Source organism: Centropristis striata, chromosome 23 (assembly GCF_030273125.1).
Source record: "Centropristis striata isolate RG_2023a ecotype Rhode Island chromosome 23, C.striata_1.0, whole genome shotgun sequence".
Classification (NCBI taxonomy): Eukaryota; Metazoa; Chordata; class Actinopteri; order Perciformes; family Serranidae; genus Centropristis; species Centropristis striata.
This window is the reverse complement of record NC_081539.1, coordinates 18,355,230-18,379,937: the sequence shown is the minus strand read 5'-3', so window position 1 is coordinate 18,379,937 and position 24,708 is coordinate 18,355,230. Positions and strand designations below refer to the sequence as shown.

The following is a 24,708-nucleotide window of genomic DNA, read 5'->3' as shown; positions in this document are numbered from 1 at the left end:
TTTAATAATCTAAATCACTTTTATTAATTTAAGTTAGGTAGAGACACTAAACATTGGAACCACATTTGCTCTGCTATGGAGCGGTCTTCAGAAAATTACAAAAAAGAGAGGCTTATGTCATACTGTCAAAAAAAATGGCAAAAATTAAGAGGTAGAGAATTGAGGCTCATCACTGTGACTGAAGGGATGGCGCCTATTGGAATGTAGTTGAAATTCAAAAACTCTTGTCGTCCCAAAGGTATATAAAATATTCATACATCAAATATGGTGAAGACAGTCATTTTGGGATACTGGGGTATTCACAACATTTAAACATTAACATTTCACTTTAACTGGACAAGATGGACAATGGACAGGAGAGTTAAATTGTTACTTTGGAAAGAATAATGGAAAGCTAGTGTCTTTAATACATTTCCCTCAACCACACATCAGTGTTGGGACAGCGGTTCGCCTGGAGTTACAGCCTATGTTGGGTTATTTTATTTTTTTAACAAATAATATCGGTAACAGATACATTTACAATATAAACACCACAGATCTTGAAAATAAAGATAAATGAGAGAAAAACAAATTTATTTCCTCTCGGTTTCTCCCAAAGCAGTACATTCTGAATGCGTCTCACATGCTCGTTCAACCTGGACTTCCTCATCAGCCTTTCGTTTCAGAGGTTCGTCAATACAGAACTGAAATAACAGGACCATTAAAGGGACAATGTTGAGTCCCATTACACTGGAAACTCGTGTGAAGCTTTTTAAATCAGCCGCAATCTGGCCTTTAAAATGTCCCATTTGGAATGCGTAGACTTCATTATCAACATATATGCTACATGTCTGTAACTTAAGTATTTAACAACAACAACAACGGAATATGATAAACTTTAATAGTGACATTTATCTTGCTTTATTTTAATTAATGGCACAAGCTATGTTCAGAGCCTTGTTAAGCTGCAAACCAATTTCCTGACTGAAAAAGAGCCTCTGCGTGGGGAGACGTTGGGTAGGGTAAAATGCTGAGTTGAACCTTCCTACACAGAGAATGCTGGCAGTGTAGAGAAAAATCTGAAATTACAGTGCATGTCTACAAAAATAAAATAAAAGTGAAAAACAAAAATTTTACTGTTTGTACAGTAACATACTGTATATTTCCACAATGACACTAGATAAGGCTGGTGACTACATTACGTAAATAGTTAATTATAGGATAGCTTTTCTGTATGATTTCAAAAACTAGTGACAGTATATAGATGTTGGTTTCTTTAAACAAACTTTAAAAAAGACAAAACAAAGTCAAATAAATCCTTTGTGTAGTACACAGCTTTCTTTGTTCCAGAGGAACAATATGGTAAACCTTTGCATTTGCTCAATGCAAGTGCACAAGTCTAGATTCAGTCTTTTCATCTTTCCTTCCATCTTTCCCATTTTCATCCTCAGTGGTTCTTTCCTCACGCTTGCAGGTTTATGTGCCTCTGTTCGTGTTACAAACAGCACCCCCTAGATCCCGTTCTTCGCCTCATTGTTGTTCATGGCCTCCTTTCTCTGAGCTAGGAAGGGGTACATGCACTTGTCGGCGCCCAGGAACCGGTACATGCACACAATGGCCTCGAAAGGCAGGATGCTGCGGAGACAAGAAAAGGATAAGGTTAGTGACACAAGATACTCCTGTACAGTTTACTGAGAGCTGACAGGTTGAGAAGAACTGATATGAGGGGATGCATAGGAAGATATAGTGCAGGAGGCTTCTCACCTTTTCATGAAGTTGACCATATAGACGATGCGAGGTGTACAGATCATGGGCTGGTCGGTGAGGATGGCCCTCATGGCCTGTTTCACACAAAACTCTGGTTTCAGAGGAGGCAGGAAAGGCTCAATCTCCTTCCTGAATGGAGAGAAAAATCTGTTGTTTACAGCCTGAAATTCAGGGAAATTAACCTAATTTGCTGAGACTGGTCAGGATTCTAAATTTGGAAAGCTGATTTAATTGAAATCATTCAGAAAGGGCTTTTTTGGTCAATCCGTGATAGTAGTTAAAAACAGGGCTGGACAATGTGTCCAAAAACTTCTATCCCGATTTATCATGGTTAATATTTTTCTTCGAGAAATTTAATGATCTCTATTTTTTCTGATAATACAATTAAGAAATAGTCTATGCGAAATAACCACATGGTAAAACCTATTTTAATACTCCCATTCAATACTTGATAAATGAAAAGCACTGAACATTTTATCCTTTAAAAAGGTTGGAGAAGCTTGTGACTGGAACGTTGCCAGATGGAGTCCAGTTTTATAACCGCAGCACAACTAATTGGTAATGGAAAAACAAAAAAAATTTTTTTTTCAAGTTTGAAGTTTTTATGTGCTTGTTATTTTTCAATTTAGTCACATTATGATTCAATTGAAAGATGATAAATTATTATACCGACTTATCACCCAGCCCTGGTTAAAAAGGCTGTGAACTGTTCTTGCGCACAGTAAGTGATTGCTCCGAAGTGGAGGGACAGTAAAGCCAAAGAGCGTGCCACCTGCTGACTGTAACCATCAAACAAAGTGAGGACTATTACAGCAGCAGAAGGGGGGAGTCAGCCCAGGTGCACCTGTTGCTGAGGTTTTCTCCTGGGAAACTCTTTGTTTAATCAGACCAACGGCATACAAGTCACTTTAGAATATCTCTAACACAGCACAAGCTTTGAACTTCAAAAGGTGTTTGTGAGGCAATTTTATATGGTGAAAATTAGAGATGACAAAGTCATCCCAGGTGCAAGAAAGCTTTAACTGCACAAACAAACAATTACACTAGCCAGTGGGTGCTGACACTAACCTTATCCTGCAGCCTTTGAACATTCCCGTGTCGACCAGGTAAGGGCACACCAGAGTCATGTTGATGCCATCCTTCTCTGAGGCCTTCAGCTCATGGCTCAGTGACTCGTGGAACCCGATGGCACCAAACTTACTGGCACAGTAATCCTGAGGGAATAAAGAGAGAACAGGTTAGCCCTGTAAAACTCTGCCCCTGCCCGCACCCAGGGACCACAGCGAGCATTATCAAACATGCCCCACGGGCGCAGAGGTCTCTCCTTGCTGTTAATGATACAGCCACAAAAACCTGAGCGAGCCTGTCCGCTGTTCTACGGTTTCATTAGCATTCTTCTCCAGTGCAGCAAGAGACTGCTCGGCTTGGCGGGAAGGTTTTGATGTGGTTGGATGTGGAAATAATCTTTTTTTTTTCTTAAAGGCTAGGGCAAACACAGATGCATGTCGATAAACACGGGCAGGATAAAGAGATTTGGCTCTGCCCACATGACAGACGAGGACTTCGGTTCCCTTGAAATTAATGTGCGCGTCTGAAATCACAGTTGAGGCATTTCCAGGAAGCATATTAGCTTAACAAAAACTGACTACACTTCAGGCCCTTTGAAGGGGGATTTAATCATTATGGATGAACGCTTGTACAACAAAAGCAAACATGCAGCTATAAAAACAAAGGCAAATGGAGTAGTAGTCCCTGCAGACCATCTGAAAATGACACCGTACTCAGCCAGCGGGGTAAATGGGAACTCTGTTTTCTAAAATTTCAAAATAAAACCTTTAAGGAGGGCTACCAATTTACTCCCGCAGTGATCATGGAGATACATGACTCCACTTAATATTTTAATATGCATTAAAATAACAAAAAGACACTGTACTGGGGGACAAAAGAAAAACTATAGGAAGAAAAACCAAAACCTTATCCATTGAAAGCTGCTGTGAGCTGAATACTGAGTGAGCACCAAATTGTTCACAAAGCAGTGATGAAGATGTCTCTGTCCCTTGGGGAGCTGTCAGCTCATTCTGGCCCTGGGGCCAGAGCCCAATAGGGGCCCCACACCCCCACTGCTGCAGATAGAGGAATCCATAAGAGGCTCCCCAATGCTCATCTGTGTCCCTTAATTTAACGGGTGGAGGGACAACTAGAGAAAGGGGGCCTAACCTCCCCCGGCGCAGTGTGCTAGCTGGCACGCTGCGGGTTTTGGAGAAAAGCACTGGTTTTGGATGGTGGGAAAGATGGGATGTGTATGTGTTGTTGTGTATGATACTAACCTCCACTCCAGCTGTGCTGAATAAACCCAGGGAGCTGGCAACCGTCACAATGTGACCATGATTCAGCTCCAGCATCTTGGGGAGAAACGCCTTGGTGGTCTGGGGGAAGGACAGAAGAGACAGAAGGGCAAAGGGAAAAAAAGAGGAAGGTTAGTTCACTTGTGCAGTTTGTCTGTGCCAAAGCCCTTTGATCCTCTCCGTTTCCCTCTTATTCCCCCTCTCCATCTGTTTCCCCCTCTTCTCCATGGTGATGCAGAGAGAGGCGTCTGAATGAGAATTCATAACAAAAAAAAAAAAAAAAAAAAAAAAAGATTCAGACTAAGCACTGGAGGTGCATTTGAACTAAAAAAATTATGCTTTTAAAGTTTTTTTCGTTTGTGGAAACGGTTAATTTGATGTTCAAGCAGCAGAGGATTAGGCTTTTCCCCCTTCTTCGGGTATTAACTGAACAAACAGGTATGCGTGTGTGCGCTGCTGTACAATCTGTTCTTTTCCCACACAGATCTGGTGCCCGTCGTTGGGCCCGGCTCTAAAGACTTGGTGACAACACCAATCATAGGACTCCGTTCACTCAACAACAATACAATCCAGCCTCTCGTCTACCCACGCAGCCTTGCGCTCTGCCCGAGCAGCAGTCAGCTGAACAATCGGCAGCGGGATGAGACCTGAGATGAAAGAGTTTCACTGGAGTGCCACGTGAGAGCCTGAGTGGTTTCCCCGGACTGTCCAATGAGAGTTAGTTAGGTGGTGAGAAAAGGCAACCCTGCGGTGAAAATTCAGAGAGCGGTTGATCAACCTATGGATCCATTCCTCATTCTGCCCGTCTGCTGACTTTGGACTCAGCATGAGCCAATCAGCAGGTGTGACATGTGACGGCAATGACAGGAACTGACCAATCACTCTCCCACTAGGAGGTCTACAAACAAGCAGCGGGCCTTTTGTTGGAAGCACTGCTAGATCTATTCAAGTCAGACGTGTGCTGCCATACTGAAGAACAATGCACGTGGCCTTCAACACCCTTTCACAATGTCACTGAGGACACCTTTAAGTCATTAGGTTTCCAATGCTGAAACAATTTCAGTAAATTGATTAAAGAGCATCAGCAGAGATTTAATCAATTCCAACATTGTATAGTAAAAAAAAATACCCAGCTCTTGCTGGCTACAGTGTGTAATGTTAAATCTAAAATGTGGGTTTTTTTATAGCAATTTTAAGACATCATGTTGGGTTCTGGAAAATTGGGGTGAGCATTTGTTATTACTTTTGACTGTTTTATTCCTAGCTTCCAATAATTCTGTGGTCATATAAATGAAAGTTAACGATTTCATTGGTTGGTACAGTATTACAGTATGCAAGCCCAGCCAGAGAAATGATTCAGCCTCCTTTGTAAACATTTGCTGGAGGGGAGCACAGAGCCAGAGAGAGCGCATGGTACCAGGTAGTACAGCCATGAAACCACTGGCAGGGGAGGAAAAGCCTCATTAAAACTGGAACCAGAGATTAACTGCATCGGACCTACAGACTTTTAGTGTAATCTCTGCTCGGGTTCGTATCTGTATTCATGCATCGTTTTCCTCATTTTGTGTAATAAATAAAACCGGAAGAATAGGTAAAATCTACACACAGAGAGGCTGGAGTGAGTAGGATGACTTCACCGTTTGAGCTTTATTCTACAGCAAGGTACAGTATAACTGATCTGACTTAGCTCCAAACATCTGCACTTTTTCCAGACATAAATTTTTAAGTTGCTGCAATATTCAACTCATCAAATGATGGGGCCCAAAGAGAGGGAGCGAGAGAGGCCTGGTCAAAAGCTGAGAAAGGCCTCTGCAAGCCAGAATGGCAGTGGATGAGGGAGAGAGTTGCGTGCAAATGAAGCATTAACTTAAGATATGCCCGTACCTGACTTGAGCCAAAGTTTCCCACTCCCACAGCAACTTTCAGAGAGCAGGGAATGACTTGATCTGGCACAATACTGTACGACTAAAGCCAACACTCAGATACGACTGGACAATTTTGCTGAGTGGTCTGAAAATAACTGGAACTGATGGAAGAAACGCTGAGCTGGAGGACGGGGCTGAACGTGAACAAACGTCCCGACTCTCTCCCACCCTCCGTGATGTCCTGCTTCTCATGGCAGCTCTGGCATGTGGGTATGACCCTCGCTGACCTTTCAGACACAAAATGTGTGAAGGCAACCAGGCGCTCGTGTCTTACATCAGAGCTGCCGTAATTGGGTCTCAACGCTCCCTTGTTCCGCTAAATTACCCGCTGACACAGTCGGGCCTCCTTGGCCTATGTGGGGGTGCCTTGCCCGCGGCAACCCCTAATTGGTGCGTGCCCCCAGGAGCATTTAAGCCACACAAAGCTTCTTGCAGCTGGGGTGTCAGGCTGCATTAGTGCTAGCGCCTGACCAACAGGAATATGAACAAAATATTGGCCTTTGCGTAGGACCAGATGGCCATTTAATTGGGCTGACTTCTCCCGGGACGGGAGAATGAAGGAGAGGGAGAAAACGCCTGGGCTCGAGAGCTCGTCTGAACCTACAACACATCAAGGAATTTGAGTGGGTTAGGTTTACAGGTCATCCGGGATGAAGGATACAAATTGGTCATGTTGTGGTGGCCATGCTGGTCAATAAGCCTCTGCTACAGTTGACTGTAGCTCAGATCCCCTGTTGGTTGTACAACTGGAATACAATTTACCTAGTGAGCAATTACAAAGCTAAACAATAAGAATCCCAGCATCCACTATAAAGTGTCACCAAAACTAACAACGAAATGAGCTTATGTGCATTCGGTCACGTAGTAGACTCACTAATAAGATGTACAACTCAAGAGTTAGGAATGTTTTTGTATCATTATTTAAAGTCACTTCATGAGACAATTTGGAGAACCGTGACCCCTTAAATGCAACTTTTTAAAACATTTCCCAAATAGGTTTGACTCGTCTTTCTCCTCATCTCCTGTATCCAATCCCTTACGATGGGAACAGGTACGTGTTCAGGGAGAGACTCACCATGGGAGTAGACATGGCTAGCTCTAGTTAGGGGTACAGGTGCACCAGGCCTGAGGAGGGGCCCCATATAAAACCAGTCAAGTACGACCCTTCTGCCTGGCTGCCTCCTTTCTCTGGCTACAGCAGGAATGCGGCCTGCAGAACTTGGCTCCTGTCGCCTGGCATCTTGTCAAGCTGATCCACAGACAAGAAACCAATTGTCAGATAAAGTGGGTCAGCAGCAGCTTACCATTACCCTCTCGCCTCGCCTGTGGATGGGAAGGCACTGCCTTCCTTCCTCTTTTCTTTCCTCTGCTCTTTTCCCGCCATGTCACTGTCGAGCCCTCAGCGCTTTCATGTAATTGCACAAGAGAGGTAGGATTTCCACGCGAGGGGAATCGCTGCTCATTGTTCATAAACCACCTGTTGGATAACCAACTCAAGATGCGGAGGATGATTTCCTTTCATGTCATTCCACTAGACACATGCTAATCCTCAAACACAAATTCTGGTGACGGAGATGACTCCACATTCCCCGTACTGTCATGACTAAAACTGAGGCTCAGACATCACAAATCGCCAGCTGGACTAATCAAAGCATCATCAAACAAATTAAATGGCATGACCCCCTGCCTAATAAAAACCTAAAAGGAAAGAGGGACTGAATCATAGCGGTTTGTCCGTATGTGTGTGTGTGTGTGTGTGTGGTAGAGCCAGATGAACAGAGCTGGCCTCCGTGACTGCCATGCAGCTGCACCCACTGCCTCCAAATCAGGTTGGGAGGAGTCTCGAATCAGACAGGCCTGTGGAAGGAGGACAGAAGAAGTGTGGGGTCTTGAGCTGGCTGGTTTGCAGCCACTGCAATTACCATGCTTTTCCTGCTCACATCTCCATCCCTGCCTTATTCCCACTATAATGTCCAACAAATGAGAAAACTTAAAATACAAATCTTCTCTCTTTCATCTTAACTCTGGCCTTCCCTTTGCTTATTTTACCATCGTTGGTGCATTTTAGATGAAGGGAAAGCTTTGAAGGTGCTGTCATGCTGCTCTTGAGAAAGTGGGTGGGAAATTTCAATAACTGGCTGGGATTATTGTAGGGAGGCTGAGAAGTTTTGGGGGTTGACATCGCTTCTCTGATGTCTCCCTGAGTGGCCAAACACATTATGATGCTTTGCCAAATAGTGACACTTGACAAACTGAATAAGATCAACATTCCTCAAGAAGAATGCACCCCAGATTATGTTCACTGCTGAACAGAAAAAAAATGACAAAAGGTGGAGCTAACAGACCTCTGTGCTTCTGTAAATTAAAACAATAACGGAGTGGCCCTTTGATTTAATCTCAGAAATAGCTTTTGTAATATCATCAGCCTTTTACAAAATGCATTGAAAGCATGAACCTAAATAAACAAGGTTTAAAATCCACTTCAAACTTTATATGACTAAGCTCTAAACTGAGGGTATTAGTTGAGTCATAAACCACAATTGAGCCTTTTTAAAAGCCTGTTGTTCAAAAAGGAAAAAACTAATTGAAAAGGTTTGTGTAATGTACCACCTGAATGCATTGAGTAACTGTACCATGTTTGTGTAGGAGAGGAAAGTGGACAGGTCCCTGTTAGTCTAAGCTCTATTCATCTAGCTTGTGTCTTTAATGAACCACATCCTCCATTCTGGCTGTCGCCATTCATTAAGTCCTCCTTTCATCTGCCACCCCCCACCCCTAAAGAAACCACGCTCTCCACAGAATATGGAAGAACACAAACACAGACCCCTATTAAAAATCCCAAATCTGCCCCCCCCCCCAACCACTGCATCCTGACTCCAAATCCTGGATGTAAAAGAACATGGAGATAGCCAGCAGAGAGGCACATGAATGGTTGAATGGAGCATCCATTAAGGAAGGAAATACACAACCTGTCTGACTGACAACACAAGAGATTTTCATGCTCAATTAGGGAGCTTCAAATCACTGTGGTTTCATGGTATCATTGAGAATGCAGTCCACCGTAAAAAGAAGAGCCTGCGGCCAAAGTCTCAAAATGAACATCATTCGCTTCACTAGACACATTGCACAATATATCGCGACAAATACAATCAAAGTTGAAATGGTCAATTCAGAGCTTTGCCACCAGGCAAAGGACACATTCCCAATGCTTGCAATTTACTCCACAGCAGCCCTGTAAACCAATTTGTGCACAAGCACAACAAGAGGTGGCTGTATCCAAGCAATGCAATCAGTTATCATTAGTGCTTTGTTTGGAATTGGATGACTTAACTCTCTTTTCAATCAATGAGGCTACTCTTCTCAATGGATTTCTAAATGTAATTCTAACGGCAGCCACCCCCCTGAAACACACACAAAAGCTACAATAGCACCTGGCCTGTTCAACACTGCAACTTATGCTTATCTGAAGTGCAACATATTTACTCTGTCAAGTCCACATAGCCTTTCAGATAAGTATTCACACTGAAAATGCCCAAGGAACAGAGCCAGAGTGAAATCTTGACACAACAAATCACTGCCTGCCAACAAAATGTGGTGAGCTGATCAGACACAGATCCAACCCACGCACACCACCCCCTGCTTCCATCACGCAAGTCAGATTTGTGCAGATCTGTGCGGCAAAAGGAGGGGAGAAGGAAGGGCTGACATACCACGGGGATCATCATTGATTGGCGCTGCCAAAGAGCAGTGAAGGCAAGACTTCAAAAGCAAAACCCGTGACTTTCATTTGGCAGAATGAAATTAAGTGGAGATGAAATTTGAACATGCAAGGCAACTATTCATGGTCATGCTTTCTCTCAAACACTGGAAACACACCTTTGATTCTTGAGTTTGGCACACAGAAGGATAAGATTATAAAGACTGGAAACAGACTGGAGACATATATCAAACAATCACTGTAAATCCTAATATTCAAAATCCATGAACTCTTTTCAGCTAAGTTGGCATGCTTAATTGCCTGCTCATCTACTCACCCAGAAGTGTGCATGGCAGTTGACCACCATGGTGCGCTCGATCAGCTCATCGGGGCACTCCAGGAGGTGATGGCCAGAGACGACGCCAGCATTGTTGATCAGTATGTCCACCTCTCCCACCTCTCGCCGCACCTTCTCAGCTGTTGAATACACACTCTCCCTCTTCCCCACATCACACACATAGGTGTAGACCTGTGGCTGGAAAGGAGGGACCTCCTCTACTCCTCCAACAGGTCCTGCAGAGGAAAAAAAGATGATAAAAGGGATCAATGCAAAAGTTTGCACAACAGTAGCCAATTATTGTAATTTATCTTAATCTGACTTAAGTGAAATTAGATGGATGTAGATATATTTAAAAAAATATTGGTGCATTTTTAGTCTGCACAAGAATTAAATATTCAGGGTTTTAATGCAAGTTATTGTCACTTTTCAGTTAAATGCACACTTTTGGGGGAAAAAAGGCCACCTGAACATGAATTTATCTTTAAAAAAAATAATATTGTGTGCAAAGAGATCTGCAAAGCACGTATGCTGCCATGTGATAAATGCTAGTGTGTTCATTGTAACTGACTCCTATAAAACAGCAATTAGTAATATAATTTGTCGCTGCAAAAGCAACAAAAAATGTGTTCAAAGACAAGCGATGTCGCTGACCATGCGTAAAAACTCATGACATCCCAATTGCTGCAAAAGAAAGCAGACTTACCGTCTTTGGTTATGGGAGTGTCCAGTTCATGGTATATCTGCCGCACCATCTCCGCCGTTTCCTCGTTGCTTTGGCTGTTAATGTCCCATAACACCAGAATCGCTCGTCTCCGGGCGAACTCCTTGGCGAAGAGCCGGCCGAGGCCGCTTCCAGCCCCGGTGATCACGCACACCTGTCCCGCCACGCTCTTCTCCTTTGGCCGCACCACCCATTTAGCCCCGGCAGTTACAAAAGCCCAGAGCACCTTCAAAATAACCACGAAGAACTCCGCGATAATTATCATCATCTTGAGTGAGCTTTCAAACCAATTTAAAATAAGCAGCGGAAGAAAAAAGCGCAGGGATTGTTTCCCTCTTGGAACCTGTTTGCAGCAGAAAGGTAGGCAGGGTCACCCCGACAAACTTGGAGCACAGTGCAGGTAGGAAACGCTAACAACGCTCATACACTAAAGTGGCGGAAAAAAAGGACCACAAGTTGTGAGTGAAAAGAGAGCTCAGATGCTGCTCAGTCAGAGTCCTGTTGCCACTACAACGCACAGTTGCAGTGAGTTATGAGCAGCTACCACGAACTGAGCCTCCCACTTCCTTAGCTGCTCCTCCACTCATCTCATCCTCATCCGCATCTTACTCGCTATTTATTCAGTCCTCCCATCAATGCTGGACCCAATAGGACGGAGACTTGAGCGCCTGTCAGAATGAAGCGCCAGGTCCATACACTCAGAGGTGATGTAACCTAAAAGATGTTACCAAATACTAATCTGTTGCGATTTCCCCCCAAATGTAATTCCCCAAAAGAAGATTAGAGCATAAGCTTTCATACGCGTTAAAAGCCCCAGCTGTTTTTCTTTGCTTTTTATTATACATATATATTTTTTAAAGTTATTTGAAATTTAATATATTTTTCAGCCAACAGTTACACAAACACGCATGTTAGTTAACTAGCCTAGATTTATTCCATCAGATATATTTTAGTCATATTCTGGATTAACAATATGACTGTAATTAGGATTTCAGGAACACTGAATATATTGATACCAAGAAATGCATATTTAAAACAGCCACAGATCCGATCAGTCCAGGTCAATATCCGTCCATGCATGAAAAAGGAAAACACATTGTTGTCCCTTATAGAATATCCAGACTTTGTTGTCTTTGCGTCTGTTTTTTAATTGATAGCAATACCGAATTTGAATCAGCGGTGTAGCACATATCATAGCAATTTAATGGCAATGATCCTTCGCGATCTGTCTGTTGCGGAAAGTGAAAGCGGATCAATTAGATAAAATACGCACCCGGACAGTCGTAAAATGGGCTGTTCAGGAGTAATCCATATGTTTTTTATGGGCATTAGGCAAATAGATTGTAGCCTATATATTGTTTTTATTCCTAATTTAAATATGGTATTACAAAAAAAAACCCTGGTGGCCTACAGACAGGTGTGGCATGGGTGCGTTCATACATTGTGTAAATGTTTTTCCACTGTTTGCAACATTTTCCTTATTCAACGTAGCCTACGCTTACAACGTTGTGCAACGCATTGCAGCAGCCTTTGAGATGCGTTTGCCTCTGTTTGGTGGGCGTGTCTGCGGGGGCCAAACCACTCTTGGAACAATTTCCCGATCCTAATGAAATACCAAAATGTGAAAAAGGCCTATTTGGACTCACTGAAAGTCCTATTTAAAATTTTGATTTGTAAAAGATGCAGAACAGTAGGTTAGTAGCCTATGTAAAGTAATGCAGTCCCATTTCCTCTCTATGTTCCCTTACACAACAATACATTATTGATGGTTATTACTGTTGGGTTGTTTAATGTAGCCTACTTTAACTCTCCAGGCAATTTATGGCCTACGCTCATGCTATACATACAAAATGTTGATTTTGCATATAAAATTATTTGCATAAGATTTTGAAAAGGGAGAGGTAAATCTTTGAAGTTATTCAAAATGAAAATACTAGGGCAAAACTTCCTCACTTTTGAATCAAATCAAATGTTTGTCTTTAACAGATTCACAGATACAGTCAATCTATTAGATGTGGTTTCTTTTCAAAACCTCTATGTCGCACTGTGTGTGTGTGTGTGTGTGTGTGTGTGTGTGTGTGTGTGTGTGTTTTAAAACCTGAAGTAGACGAAGTGATGGTTTCTCCCCTGAGACCCAGGATCGGTAAACGTTCAGCTTTCCCCCTTCAGACTCTGCGATTCTGGTCTGCAAAATGAAGTGTTTGCTCCCTCTGCCGGGTCACCGGGGGCACAGCACGACCGTCACCTGTGGCACGGAATTTGCAGAAGTAGCGTCACAAACCGTCTGGACCGTCTTATTTTATAATTTTAAAAATAAATAAAATATGGTCATATAGAACAAAAAACTTCTTTAAGTAATCTCAATGTTACTTTTCTAGAATTTGCTGCTAAATTAATACTATTATCCAAATAAAACAAAAGTTTACTGAGATATGAAACCGTGAATTTCGTGGCCAGCTGTACTATAAAGACACAAAAGCAACTTGATGGCACATTTTTCAGCAAAAATACGATAACCTTTATATTGTTTTATTATACTTCAGTGGTTAAAAAGGTGGCCCAGGCATTTGAAAGGACAGCTCATTTGGGGTCCTAAATCCTTTAACGCGGGCATGCGCAAAAGGAAATTTCTCTTTCTCGGTGGACGCAATGGCGGACGCAGAGTGAGTGTTTTGCTCTGGATTGAAATCTAAGCACATCCACTGTTAAAATAGCCATCTTTGTTAATTTTATGTGCCCGAGAGATTGTTTAGTTCGTATACATAATCATCCTCGTAGTATTGTTGAGAATTGTGATTCTTATTGTTGTTATGTTGACTTTATGGAATCTTGTGTGTAGCCATAGAAGTACAACATGGCTGTCTATCCAGCCTCGATGCACTCAACAAAAGGCTGTTTTCTGTTTTAAGAAGAACACAAATGTCACGAAACAACTGCTACACTGTGCTGTTGGCTTTTTATTCTACTGTTAATACCTTAAAGACAGCGTTTTCAGTAGTAACGTAGCACAGCCTGTATGGAAGCCGGTAAATGACATGTTAGCATGCTAACAGCTACAAGCGATGATGTGATGTGTTAAACTTAATTTAGTATATAATTAGTAATATAGCTATGTTAGCATACCCAATATGTTACTGTGCCTACGTTGGTCCTAACGTTTTTCCCTGGTCTCAAACAGAAAAAAAGTACCGGCGGTCCCTGAGAGCCTTTTGAAAAGGCGAAAGGCCTTTGCCACCATGAAGGCCATGCGCGTCAAGAAGATGCTGGCCGAGAAAAAGGTAAAGTTGCATGCGTGTTTATATTAAGCTGTTAAAAGAAGTAACTTGGCACATGTATACGTCGATCTGAGGCAAAACATGCCAGTAACTTTATCAGTTTTTGCATTCAGGCCCGCAAAGTGACCAGGAAACTGATCTACAAGAGGGCTGAGAAGTACCACAAGGAGTACAGGCAGATGTACAGGCGTGAAATCCGTCTGAGTCGTACTGCTCGCAAAGTGGGAAACTACTACGTGCCAGCTGAGCCCAAACTGGCCTTTGTGATCAGAATCAGAGGGTGAGTAGTAGTGTTCAGTGTCCATCTGGGGACAGAATTGTTCTACCTGTCAGACAAAACACTGATAGTCACATTTACATGGATTACTGGATTTCCAGCATGACATGATGTTCATGCTGGGATCATGGATTGGCCATCAGCTATTCAATTACCTGCTCACATGCTATGATGTGTTGCCTGTGTCTTGGATGCTAGTTCTACAGAAACTGTTCCAAGCTGTTTGTGATGGTATATGAGAGCATGTAATCAGTTGAGCCTCTGTTATTGGTCAGTTCAGGGATATTTAATTGTGACTGCTGTTTAGAAGGCACTTTCATTCAGTAATGCCTAAATTTACTTAATAAAGTAATCCATGTAAATTATCTGTGCTGTCTGCAAATGCTTTTTAGCGCCGTGGTTAATGATGTACTCTCTTTCCCCGACTTATCGACTATGCTGATACAGCTATGCAAAATAAGCCAATTATTTCTGAAACCACAATCCATTGAGTTGATAAAGATGTATACTGATGCTAAGCTATATGCTAATCATTATGCTAATTTCTTTTCCAGTATCAATGGTGTCAGCCCCAAGGTCCGCAAAGTTCTGCAGCTGCTCCGTCTGCGCCAGATCTTTAATGGTGTGTTCGTCAAGCTGAACAAGGCTTCAATCAACATGCTTAGGATTGCAGAGCCTTACATCGCTTGGGGGTAAGGCTGATATCACTACAATTTGATGTTGACCTCATGATGGAGACAAATCATTGTGTACTCTTAACACCTTTACTTATGCCTGTAAATGTTTTATGTCTGGAATGTGGTTAATGATGCTGAACTTTTTTCCCCATCTTATCGACCATGGTGAATACTGACTGAAACTAAGCCAGTTTTGTCTGAAACCACATTCCATGATAGTGTGCAGCATGTATACATTTGTATTTTTAGAAAATAAGTTCATTGCTTTAGCGTTTTGAATTAAAGTACGAAGATGTCTAGAGGGGAGAAATGGATCGTTTTGATAAGAAATGTAACTATTCTCCAGTTGGATAGATCCACAATGACACCCTGAATATAATACTTAATGTTGAGGTTTCTAAAAAAGTCTTGTCTCAGCCACTTGGGAAAATTGTTAAAACCATTTAATGCTGGGATTCTAGGCTGTTGACTTCAAATGTCAGGAAATAAGTACCGTTCAACGATGTAGATAAAATAGACCTAATGTCAAACCTAATTGCAGGAGGTAAAAGCATGGCTACACATTAGCTTTAATGGCCAGTTGTGAGTAAAAGATGTTAATGTTTCTATCTGAATGGGCTACAAATGTGCATGTTGCTTTTTTTTTTTTTTTTTGCAATAATGCCTCACATTCACCAGTGTCCATCCTCAAATGCCCAGTGTTGGCTTTGCGTCTGTGTAACCTCAAGGCTTTAAACTCTGGAGATTTATACCATGATATCCATCTCTGTTTGAGCGTTGTGAAACACTGAAGTGTGGTTGGTTGGACGTGATCCCCAACTGCTATTGAAATGGAGATTCAGTTTGTCTACATCTGAGAGATGCTAATATCCTGCACGGGTTGCACCTGGATAGAGCGTGCTGTAGGCAGGACGTCACGGATGAAAATGCAGTCACATGTCTGGTTTATACTTTAGCCATAACTGTCTCTTACCAATACTTGTATTTGTCAGGTGATTTTTTTGCATCAGATTTGAACTGAAATAATTAATTCTCCAGACAGTGACCGGCTATATTCCGACATGGATGTAGGGGTAGGATCAAGTCTGATTGATGTCCGTATAAAATTTAATCAAACATTTACATTTTCACATGCAGCTCTTCCGGGTAATGTCTAGATAATTTCAGGGTTGTAGTCCATGTGTGAAAGAGGCCGAATACCTGTAGGATATTTCCTATATGCAAATCTTCCTTTGTGAACTATATTGCTGAGATATGATCTGAGCTCATTTCATTAACTTTCTTTACCTGCTCCTCCAGATACCCCAACCTGAAGTCTGTGCGTGAGCTCATCTACAAACGTGGTCATGGCAGAATGAGGAAACAGCGCATCGCCCTCACAGACAACGCTCTGGTGGAGAAGGCCCTCGGTATGGAAACTTTAAACTTTTTTTTTTTTGCTGTTCATGAAAACAACTTGTTTCTATGTTTAAAGGTGCCTCAAAGGAAGGTTGTTATAGAAGAAACATTATGTAACTTTTGACTAGTTAAGATGAATGAAAAAATGCCAATTAGTAACAGGGTATACTTGCCTTCTGAGTGAGCGTTCTAATTTTAGGAAGATATGGTTATGAACAAGGCCATATCACAGTATTTAATGTACAAAGAATAGTTTCAAAACCAGAATCGCAACATAACTCGATGTTAGATTAAGGTGTAGTACTGTGGTTAATGATGCACACTTTTTTCCCCGTCTTATCGACCATGGTGAGAAAACTGAAAACTAAGCCAGTTTTGTCTGAAACCACATGCTAGACTAACACTGATTTTACCATTAGGATTAGAGCTGCATAATACATCGATTCACCATCAACACTGCAATATGAACATGCGCAGTAATGTCATTGCAGGCCGTAAAATGTCAAGTTATGCAAATTAACTCATGCTAAAACCCTTTTCTCCAGTGGTGACATGGCAAGACTAGCTTGATGCAAAAAGAAATGTCATTTTTCCAAACTAGTATGACTCTTTAATCGCCTATACTCTAGGGTTGCCTTCTACATTTTTGCACTTGAAGGGTCTGGTATGCACAATCTCCTCTGGAAATCAAACTTGGCTGAATGAAATAATATTAAAATGCTTGCCAATTTCCTTTGATTATTTATTGGCACATAAGAAAAAGAGAACTGAAGGAGCTCTTGTGACTGTTCTTTAGAGGCAGACAATTCAATTACCAAAATAAATAACAAATTGGCCCTAAAATCATAGCATGTTAATCTCTATTTATCAGCATTGGTTGAAGATAAAGTTTTGTTTTTTGACTAAACTAACCAGATTTATTGACCGTGGAAAAAATTAAATTGGCTTGATGTGAAGGTGGATGCAAAATTCCAGTAGACTTTATGATGTGTATATAAAAAAAAGCAAAACATTTTTCTGATCAGAAAAAATTTAGCTAATGGCAGACTTTACTCTTTGAGTAACGTCTCTTTCTTTAAAGGACAGAAATCTGAAATGTTGGTGTATAATTGCTTGCTTTCACTGATATCTCTCTCTTATGTGTAGAATGTGTGGGTGGTTGTGCAGTTCAACGTGTTAAGCACATTGCTTTTTGATCTGCAGGCAAATATGGCATCATCTGTGTTGAGGACCTCATCCACGAGATTTACACAGTTGGAAAGAACTTCAAGCCCGCCAACAACTTCCTGTGGCCATTCAAGCTGTCGTCACCCCGCGGTGGTATGAACAAGAAGACCACACACTTCGTGGAGGGAGGAGACGCTGGCAACAGGGAGGATCAGATCAACAGAATGATCAGGAGGATGAACTGAAGTTAAGGTGAGTTGTAGGAATATTGCAGGTCTAGAAAGTATAAATGACTTATAAGGTGTGGTTGATGATGCATATTCTTTTTTCCCCATCTTATCGACTGTGGTGAAAACCAGCTGAAATTAAGCCAATTATGTCTGAAACCACATCTTAGCCATTCATCTTCAAATCATCTGCTGCATATGCTTCAGCATGTGCAGTACACAGGGATTAGGTAATGCAAGGACAAAGAAGCAAAATGTTAATGATTTTATCTAAAAGATGCCCAGACTATAGTTGGTTCTAAATGTGACATTTATGTTGTAGACTTGTTAGATGTCTGTCTTCAACTACGTTTTGAATGTGTTGCAAACACCACCTCTGTGAAACAACTGTTTATATTCTAAAAATTGCTCCGTCAGCACCGGTCTAACGCTACTGTAAAGAACCATTGACTGAACTTTTTTGTTTATTCACCTAATTTATTGGACTTTTGTTTTGTTTTTTTAAAGCAAACTGCAATGTAAACATTTCCCATTAATAATTGTTTTGTTCTTTTTCAGGTTTTTCAAAGGACTCAATGTACAATAAAACTTGGAGAAAAAAAACCCCTCTTGTTCTTGTCATTATTGATTGTCATTTAATTCAAAGCCATCTCTTGCAAATGTTTTGAAATATGGAAGAGTAATTCTATTGATTGGTCAATTATTGACAACAGTATACAAATCAAATCTGCAGGTTCATGTACATTTTGGACATGGTTTTAAACACTTGAATTTTAATGTGTTTTAAAGGAATGAAAACTGCTTGGGTTTTGAATACCTTGCTTGGAGTTTAGGTTTTGTAGAATGCAGTCTACTTACAAATGGTTGACACATTTTGAAATAAACTTAAAACAATTGTGTATAGCATTTGGATGTGAAGTGAAATAACCAAGCTGACTAATTTACCACCACTGTAAACTGGAAAAGCTTAAAAGCACCTTTGACAGTTATTTAATTTGACTTTGGGGGGGGATCGTTGAAACCCTGAATATATTGTCTTGTATATGAATAACATTTTTGAAAATATTATTGCCGATAATCAATGACTTATGTCCTATGAGTAACGGTTTTCATGCAGCCTGTTTCCATGGTGACGCAGTGACTCGGTTACATCTACCACAGCTGCAGCCTAGCTTTCATTGCTACTCGGGGATGTCTAGCTTGTACGAATTAACGCTAATAATGGCCATGTGTCGTATATTTGGTCTATAACCGGCTTATGTCTTAAACAGTTATTGTATGGCAGCTCCAACATGATGACTTTCCAGGTAAATGCATCGCTACCAACCGCAAAGGTGTCACTATCAGAGGGAAGCTCAAATTGCAGCCCGCGCGGCCCTGATGCGGCTAACGGTAAATATCCAACATACAGGAACTTCAGCATGGGAGCAGGTGGAGGACAAGCAGCTGTCAGACACAATATCAGCAGAAAATTACCTGCGATACAACCACTGAACAGTGAGTAAGCGTGCACAATGTTTCTGCTAAATCCGTGAAGATGCTGCTAGCTTAATATCGTCACACTGTTAAAAAATAATCGCCTAAGTCATTTTTTGTCAAAATTGTTTTTTTTTTTTTTGCCTAAAATCTCATGTTGCCGGACACCTATTTACCATAGGTGTCTACATCCTCAGTTGATCAGATCATGTGATTTTACCCCTTTAAGATAATGGCCTATGTCAATAGTGTAAATCAAAATAAAATGTGACTTAGGCAATTTTTTGAACATGCTTTTGTGACTTAAGCAAGATATGGTAACAGTAACACTTTATTTTGAAGGTGTCTACATAAGAGTGACATGAGCATGTCATAAACATGATATGGGATGTGTCATGAACATTAATGACACTTTGAAGTAACATTAATGCTCATGATACTTGTCATGTCATGTTTCTGGCAGGCTTATGTGACTCTTCTAGACACCTTCACATCTTGCTTAAGCAAAGGCATGTTAAAATGTTTTAATGTATTTCTCTTAAGTTACATAATTTACACACAGTATTATTACTATGCCAATAGCCGTCCTTTGTTACATCCTTTTTGAGTGAAATGATCAATAAATGTCATATGTTACACTTTTGGTGAAGTTTTTTGTGTCTCCTGCAAAACTTGAAAAATGAGTTAGGCGATTATTTTAACAGGGTGACGATATGTTTATCTCTATTGTAGAATCCAGGGATTGGAAAACCTTCGTTAGCGGCTTCATAGTTGGAGGGTAAGATATATTCACATTTGACTTGTTTACTGAGGCCAACCTTGTCATTAAGTTGGTAGTATTACACTTCATAAATATCCAAGAGTAATACGTACATTTTGTACTACACGTGCTGTTATTCTGTGTGATCTACACTTTATATTGTGTAAAGTGTGCTAGTATGTTTCCTCTTTCTTCAATTTATGTGTAGGTCACCTAACTTAGCCAAAGATGACAGACTGGAAATGGAGAACAATCACCCAGAGGACATCAATGGAAGACACTTTCTTTTTGATAAACAATGTACGATTTGTAGTATAGCTTTTCCCTTTCATTATTCAAGTTGAGAGAACATTCGTATATCATTTCTCTCGTTTTTTGATCACTTTTGACCTAGCAAATGAATGGCTTTTAGTAATGGCTACTCACTGAATTTGAGGTTTGTTCCTGGATTGTAACCTGACAGCCAGTAGATGGAGTTGTCATCATACATAATGAGCACAGGTCTCATTTTAGTGACTGCAAGTATAACATACTTGAGCAAAACTTTACAAATGCAATTAACTGTTTGAAAGCAAAGCAAATTTTTGTTCTAAAATAATATAATTGTGTTTATATCAGTTCTGACTGCACATCTATTTATTTTTAGGTGCGAGGTTAGAGAGGACCAGAACTGTTATTCCTCCGCTGCCAAGAGACTACCATGTGCACAGACCTGGCAACCTGCATCCCTTCAGCCTCTCCAAGGATCTTTCCCACAGCCATGCAGGGCGGCCTTTCACCCTGGGGTAACCAGTGGATTAATGTCACTCAGCCCAGTAGTTGAAGCTGTACTCTTCACAGCATATTTCTGGAGACAGCTGCACAGATTGCAGTAATTATACTGAGTCACTGTCTCATATATGAAAATAATTACAAGAATCTGAACTCAGGAAAAAGCAGCCAGATATAATTAATGTTTTGACACACATTCATTTGTCCATCACAAACAGAAGATTTCAAGCTCATTGTTTTGATGTTAAATATTCTAAGGGACACATTTATCTCCAACATTGAATCATTATCAGTGTCCACAATGATGAGATCATAAACATCTATTACTAATAGTCCTCCAGTCGTGGGAACAAAAAGAACATACATACCTTGTCTTCTCACATGAAATAAATGGGTTGACAAAAAACAAAATATAAAAAAATTGGACTAATGCTGACACAGAAAGTAGCCAAAACAACAGGATTTATCCCAGCAGCTATATGTGCAGCTCAATGTTTCATATGTTTATACCATCCTCAATTCTGTCTTCCAGCTACCCTGAAAGATATGAACTGCATACAACTCCAGCCATCCTCTTTCCCTCCACTTTAGTCCTCAATGGCAGAAACACCTTCTCAGTTGAAAACTGCAAGCACAGCAGGTATTTTTGCCCTTATACACTAAATCAGACCAAGCCAATCAATAGTTCTCTCAATTGTTTTGAACACCTATGCCCCATTCTGCTTTCCCTCCTTTCCACAGGCCTAAGGTGAATTATCCAACCTACAACCTACTGACTGTTAGAGACAATCAAAAGAGTGAGTTATTCTGATACTTTGGCTCCAAAGCTAGTTCAGGTATTTGTTGTGGTCTTGACGTGTCAGGGCAGAACGTGCCTGCCCGTGTAGCAAGGGGAGTCCAATCTTTAACCTGCACAGGTGTTTATGGTGTTGATTTATTGGCAGCAAACATGTCAGTTTTATGGATTTTCTTTCTTCAAACAAAAAGCATGGATCCCGCGCCTCGTCATTGTCAGCCCAGGGTACTTTGTTGTTTGTAGTTCATAACAAAGTGGGGCAAGGGGCATGGGTCACACGATTAGAGGGAGTGTTCAGCGCTGTCAGGTGGAGTGTTTTGCCCTGTGTTAGAGTGCAAGTACTGTACTCTTCTCTTTTAGTTGAACTTTCTATTTTTGATGTTGTCCACTACACTGGAAACACCAAGAACACTTATCCCAAATTGACACAGCTCATTGAATCAACACTACTCACAAACATCATGAAATTGCCCTTTATATATATTTTTTTATTCTCAGTGTATATATCTTATCATAGATTTCATGCTTAAAATTCTTCTTCCATCTCTCTCTCCGTCTCTTCCCCTCTCTCACTGCAAACAGGCCAGTCCTATCCAGACCCAGTGGTCGGAGCCTCTCGCTCTTTTCTCCACAGGATATCTGAGCTGTCCTCTTTGGAGGGTGAGACGGTGAGACAAGAAAAGCTCAAGAAAATGAGGAAACCTAAAAAACCTCCATCCTGACAATCACCTTCTTCCCAGTCACACTGGTCAAGGATCAAAACCTTGGAGTCTGTGCCAACGACGTCTAAGCAAAATAAAACATTTAAAGCGCCATGCTCATTTCAGTGGCTTGTTCTGACTGCTTGTTTGTCCTCAGTGGTATTAGTTTCCTGCTTAACATGGCTGATCTTCACATTTTGGGATTCCTGACCTGAGCTCATCTCTGTTAATGGTTACATGTAGTATTTACTGTAGTAAATTGCAATGTTTGCTACAACAATAGATGCTGATGTTGAATATGAAATATTTTCTATTCTGACTCAAAGCTGTCAGTAGTTTCCCACTCAACACCTGCATGAAATGATATTTTACCTTTCCAATGGCTTGTAATGGCTGTTATGTAATACTGCCATATTTCTTGATGTATCATGAATATGTTGCAGATGCTGTGAAGCTTGAATATCACTACAAAGTGTTTCAAAACATTACTGTTATCTACTAATTAAGCTGTGTTAAGTGAAATATCTACGTATATATTAAATAGTTTAGCAAAACCATTATTGTGCCTTGTTAAACGTCTTCCTGAAATAAATACATTTATTTTTGTTATTGTTACTCCTTTTGTTAAGAATGCTTTTGTGAGTCATGATTTGTGTTCTCCAGCTTCTAGAAGGCTAATGAAGGGACCTTTCCCTTACTTTTGGCACATGCATTACATAATGACCAGTGCAGTAATGCGAATGCCTAAAAGATTGCAATGAAACATAATCTGCATTCCCTATCTACAAAACAGATAGAAAACTGTTCCCCCAGATGCCAGAATGTGGTACTTTCCCACATAGTGCATTGTTTTGCTGCTGTATGGAGAGCAGCTCATGTCTGAATACTCTTGTTCATTGTATTTTACAAAGACCGCAGTCATTTTGTTTAGAGAGCAATGATGACTTCATTATTTGAAGATGTAACAGCTGAGCTCATCATTTGTGCTTATGTAAAAAATTTGACAATTTGATTAGCACAATGACTGACCTTGTAATTTCAATTTTCTTTCGTGAAAAAACTTGTTTCCCTGTTATAATACTGGAAAAAAAACTACAGCAGAGAGAGGCAAGAGTCATGATTATAATATATGAATTAAACTGTTTTTTATGTTAGTAATTGGAGACCTGTTGACCAAAAATGCGTCATACTATAGTATGTTGAAAAATGTAAAAATAAATAAATTGTCAGAGTGTAGTATAGTGTTGTCCAAAACTGGCTATACAAGCTTTAGAATATTACACTTATGAAGGTACCAGTATACTATGTCCAAAAATTGGAATAGATATCATACTATAGAATGCTGAAAAATTATTTTTTCAAAAGCCTTAACATGCTATGAATGCTTTCATAATCTACTAATAGATTATGACTTTTTTATTGAGGGGGTCATTTTTGGACATCCCATAATATGGTGGGGTTTTTTTTTGTCATTTCTGGCCATTTTATGCTCTAATATATATCAAGAGACTATAATAAACCCATTTCTAGCATTTGTAGGCATTTTAAAATGTGTCAATTTTTGACAAAAATCAACATAATATAGTATGACTTTTTTTGAGGGGGTAATTTTTGTACATCCAGTTATATGGTGTTTTTACAATATTTTTAGACAAATTATACTACCACATGTATCAACAGACTATAATACACCCATTTCTAGCATTTTTAGGCATTTTAAAATTTGACCATTTTTGACAAAAATCGACATACGACTTTTTTTTGAGGGGGTCATTTTTTGACATCCTATGGTGTTTTCTTTTCATTGTTTTCAAAACAAGGTCATAAAATTTTAAAATGCTCTGAAATGCTTCAAATACCTCTATTATAGTTTGTTTATAAATATTAAAGTACATATTGTCCAAATTATCAAATAAACACCACATTAAAGAACGTCTAAAAATGTAAAAAAAAAAAAAAAAAATCATAAACAGTCATAGTGTATTTTGTCCTAAAATGCCTTCAAAGGCTCAAGATAGTATGTTGATCATGGCAATAGTATTGTATGTATGAAAATTTCAACAAAACACCATGTTATAGAATTTCCAAAAAAAAGGTTAAACAAAAAAACGCACTGCCATAGTAGGTTGAAAATTTTCAGAAAGTGGTCATAAAATTTTAAAGTGGTTTTATTGTTAAGCTGCAGGAAAAAATTTGGTAACTGTGTCACTTTGAAACTCAGCGTGTTTCATTTCAGGGAGTGTATCCCTAAGCTCCCCATTAAATACAAATGTGAAGTTGTCAAACGTTGGCCTCTGTTTGTGTTCCTCCCTCTCTCCCTGTGGATAGAGAGGTGTGCATTTCAGGGATACACAGTGACCTAGAAACACAGAGCCACCCCCTTATTCAAAGTGGAGGGGTTGTATTCAT

General features: G+C 40.3%; 3 protein-coding genes and 4 non-coding genes across 7 annotated transcripts; 6 read left to right on the top strand and 1 right to left on the bottom strand.

Moving 5' to 3' along the window:
- On the bottom strand, positions 1–11,399 carry rdh10a (retinol dehydrogenase 10a). The gene is made up of 6 exons (XM_059327241.1): positions 10,757–11,399; positions 10,051–10,286; positions 4,074–4,172; positions 2,815–2,960; positions 1,744–1,875; positions 1–1,614 (listed from the first exon to the last, which is right to left on the bottom strand). Exons 1-6 carry the CDS (start codon positions 11,040–11,042, stop codon positions 1,491–1,493), a joined length of 1,023 nt encoding a protein of 340 aa, XP_059183224.1. The 5' UTR covers positions 11,043–11,399; the 3' UTR covers positions 1–1,490.
- A 1,983-nt stretch (positions 11,400–13,382) lies between these two features.
- On the top strand, positions 13,383–17,819 carry rpl7 (ribosomal protein L7). Its single transcript, XM_059327239.1, has 6 exons — positions 13,383–13,437; positions 13,953–14,052; positions 14,163–14,329; positions 14,881–15,018; positions 16,303–16,412; positions 17,605–17,819. The coding sequence occupies exons 1-6, from the start codon at positions 13,424–13,426 to the stop codon at positions 17,811–17,813; spliced, it is 738 nt and encodes a 245-aa protein (XP_059183222.1). The 5' UTR covers positions 13,383–13,423; the 3' UTR covers positions 17,814–17,819.
- On the top strand, positions 14,720–14,810 carry LOC131962504 (small nucleolar SNORD12/SNORD106). Its single transcript, XR_009389942.1, has one exon. It is a non-coding gene; the product is annotated as a small nucleolar SNORD12/SNORD106 (small nucleolar RNA).
- LOC131962501 (small nucleolar SNORD12/SNORD106) lies at positions 15,122–15,213 on the top strand. Its single transcript, XR_009389939.1, has one exon. It is a non-coding gene; the product is annotated as a small nucleolar SNORD12/SNORD106 (small nucleolar RNA).
- Positions 16,704–16,793, top strand: LOC131962503 (small nucleolar SNORD12/SNORD106). Its single transcript, XR_009389941.1, has one exon. It is a non-coding gene; the product is annotated as a small nucleolar SNORD12/SNORD106 (small nucleolar RNA).
- Positions 17,820–17,868: 49 nt separating the features above from the next.
- LOC131962502 (small nucleolar SNORD12/SNORD106) lies at positions 17,869–17,961 on the top strand. Its single transcript, XR_009389940.1, has one exon. It is a non-coding gene; the product is annotated as a small nucleolar SNORD12/SNORD106 (small nucleolar RNA).
- Positions 17,962–19,800: 1,839 nt separating this feature from the next.
- Positions 19,801–22,914, top strand: si:ch211-171b20.3 (uncharacterized). Its single transcript, XM_059327126.1, has 6 exons — positions 19,801–20,049; positions 20,240–20,331; positions 20,678–20,816; positions 21,335–21,442; positions 21,544–21,599; positions 22,181–22,914. Exons 1-6 carry the CDS (start codon positions 19,985–19,987, stop codon positions 22,318–22,320), a joined length of 600 nt encoding a protein of 199 aa, XP_059183109.1. The 5' UTR covers positions 19,801–19,984; the 3' UTR covers positions 22,321–22,914.
- The last annotated feature ends 1,794 nt before the right edge of the window (positions 22,915–24,708 follow it).

Coding starts and splice junctions, on each gene's coding strand:
- rpl7 (XM_059327239.1), top strand. Junction 15,019..16,302: donor GAGCCTTACATCGCTTGGGG/GTAAGGCTGATA, acceptor CTGCTCCTCCAG/ATACCCCAACCTGAAGTCTG. Junction 16,413..17,604: donor TCTGGTGGAGAAGGCCCTCG/GTATGGAAACTT, acceptor TTTGATCTGCAG/GCAAATATGGCATCATCTGT.
- rdh10a (XM_059327241.1), bottom strand. CDS start 11,042: ATGATGATAATTATCGCGGAGTTCTTCGTGGTTATTTTGAAGGTGCTC. Junction 10,287..10,756: donor CACTCCCATAACCAAAGACG/GTAAGTCTGCTT, acceptor TTTCCTCTGCAG/GACCTGTTGGAGGAGTAGAG. Junction 1,615..1,743: donor ATGGTCAACTTCATGAAAAG/GTGAGAAGCCTC, acceptor TTGTCTCCGCAG/CATCCTGCCTTTCGAGGCCA.
- si:ch211-171b20.3 (XM_059327126.1), top strand. CDS start 19,985: ATGTTTATCTCTATTGTAGAATCCAGGGATTGGAAAACCTTCGTTAGC. Junction 20,050..20,239: donor AGCGGCTTCATAGTTGGAGG/GTAAGATATATT, acceptor ATTTATGTGTAG/GTCACCTAACTTAGCCAAAG. Junction 21,600..22,180: donor TGTTAGAGACAATCAAAAGA/GTGAGTTATTCT, acceptor CACTGCAAACAG/GCCAGTCCTATCCAGACCCA.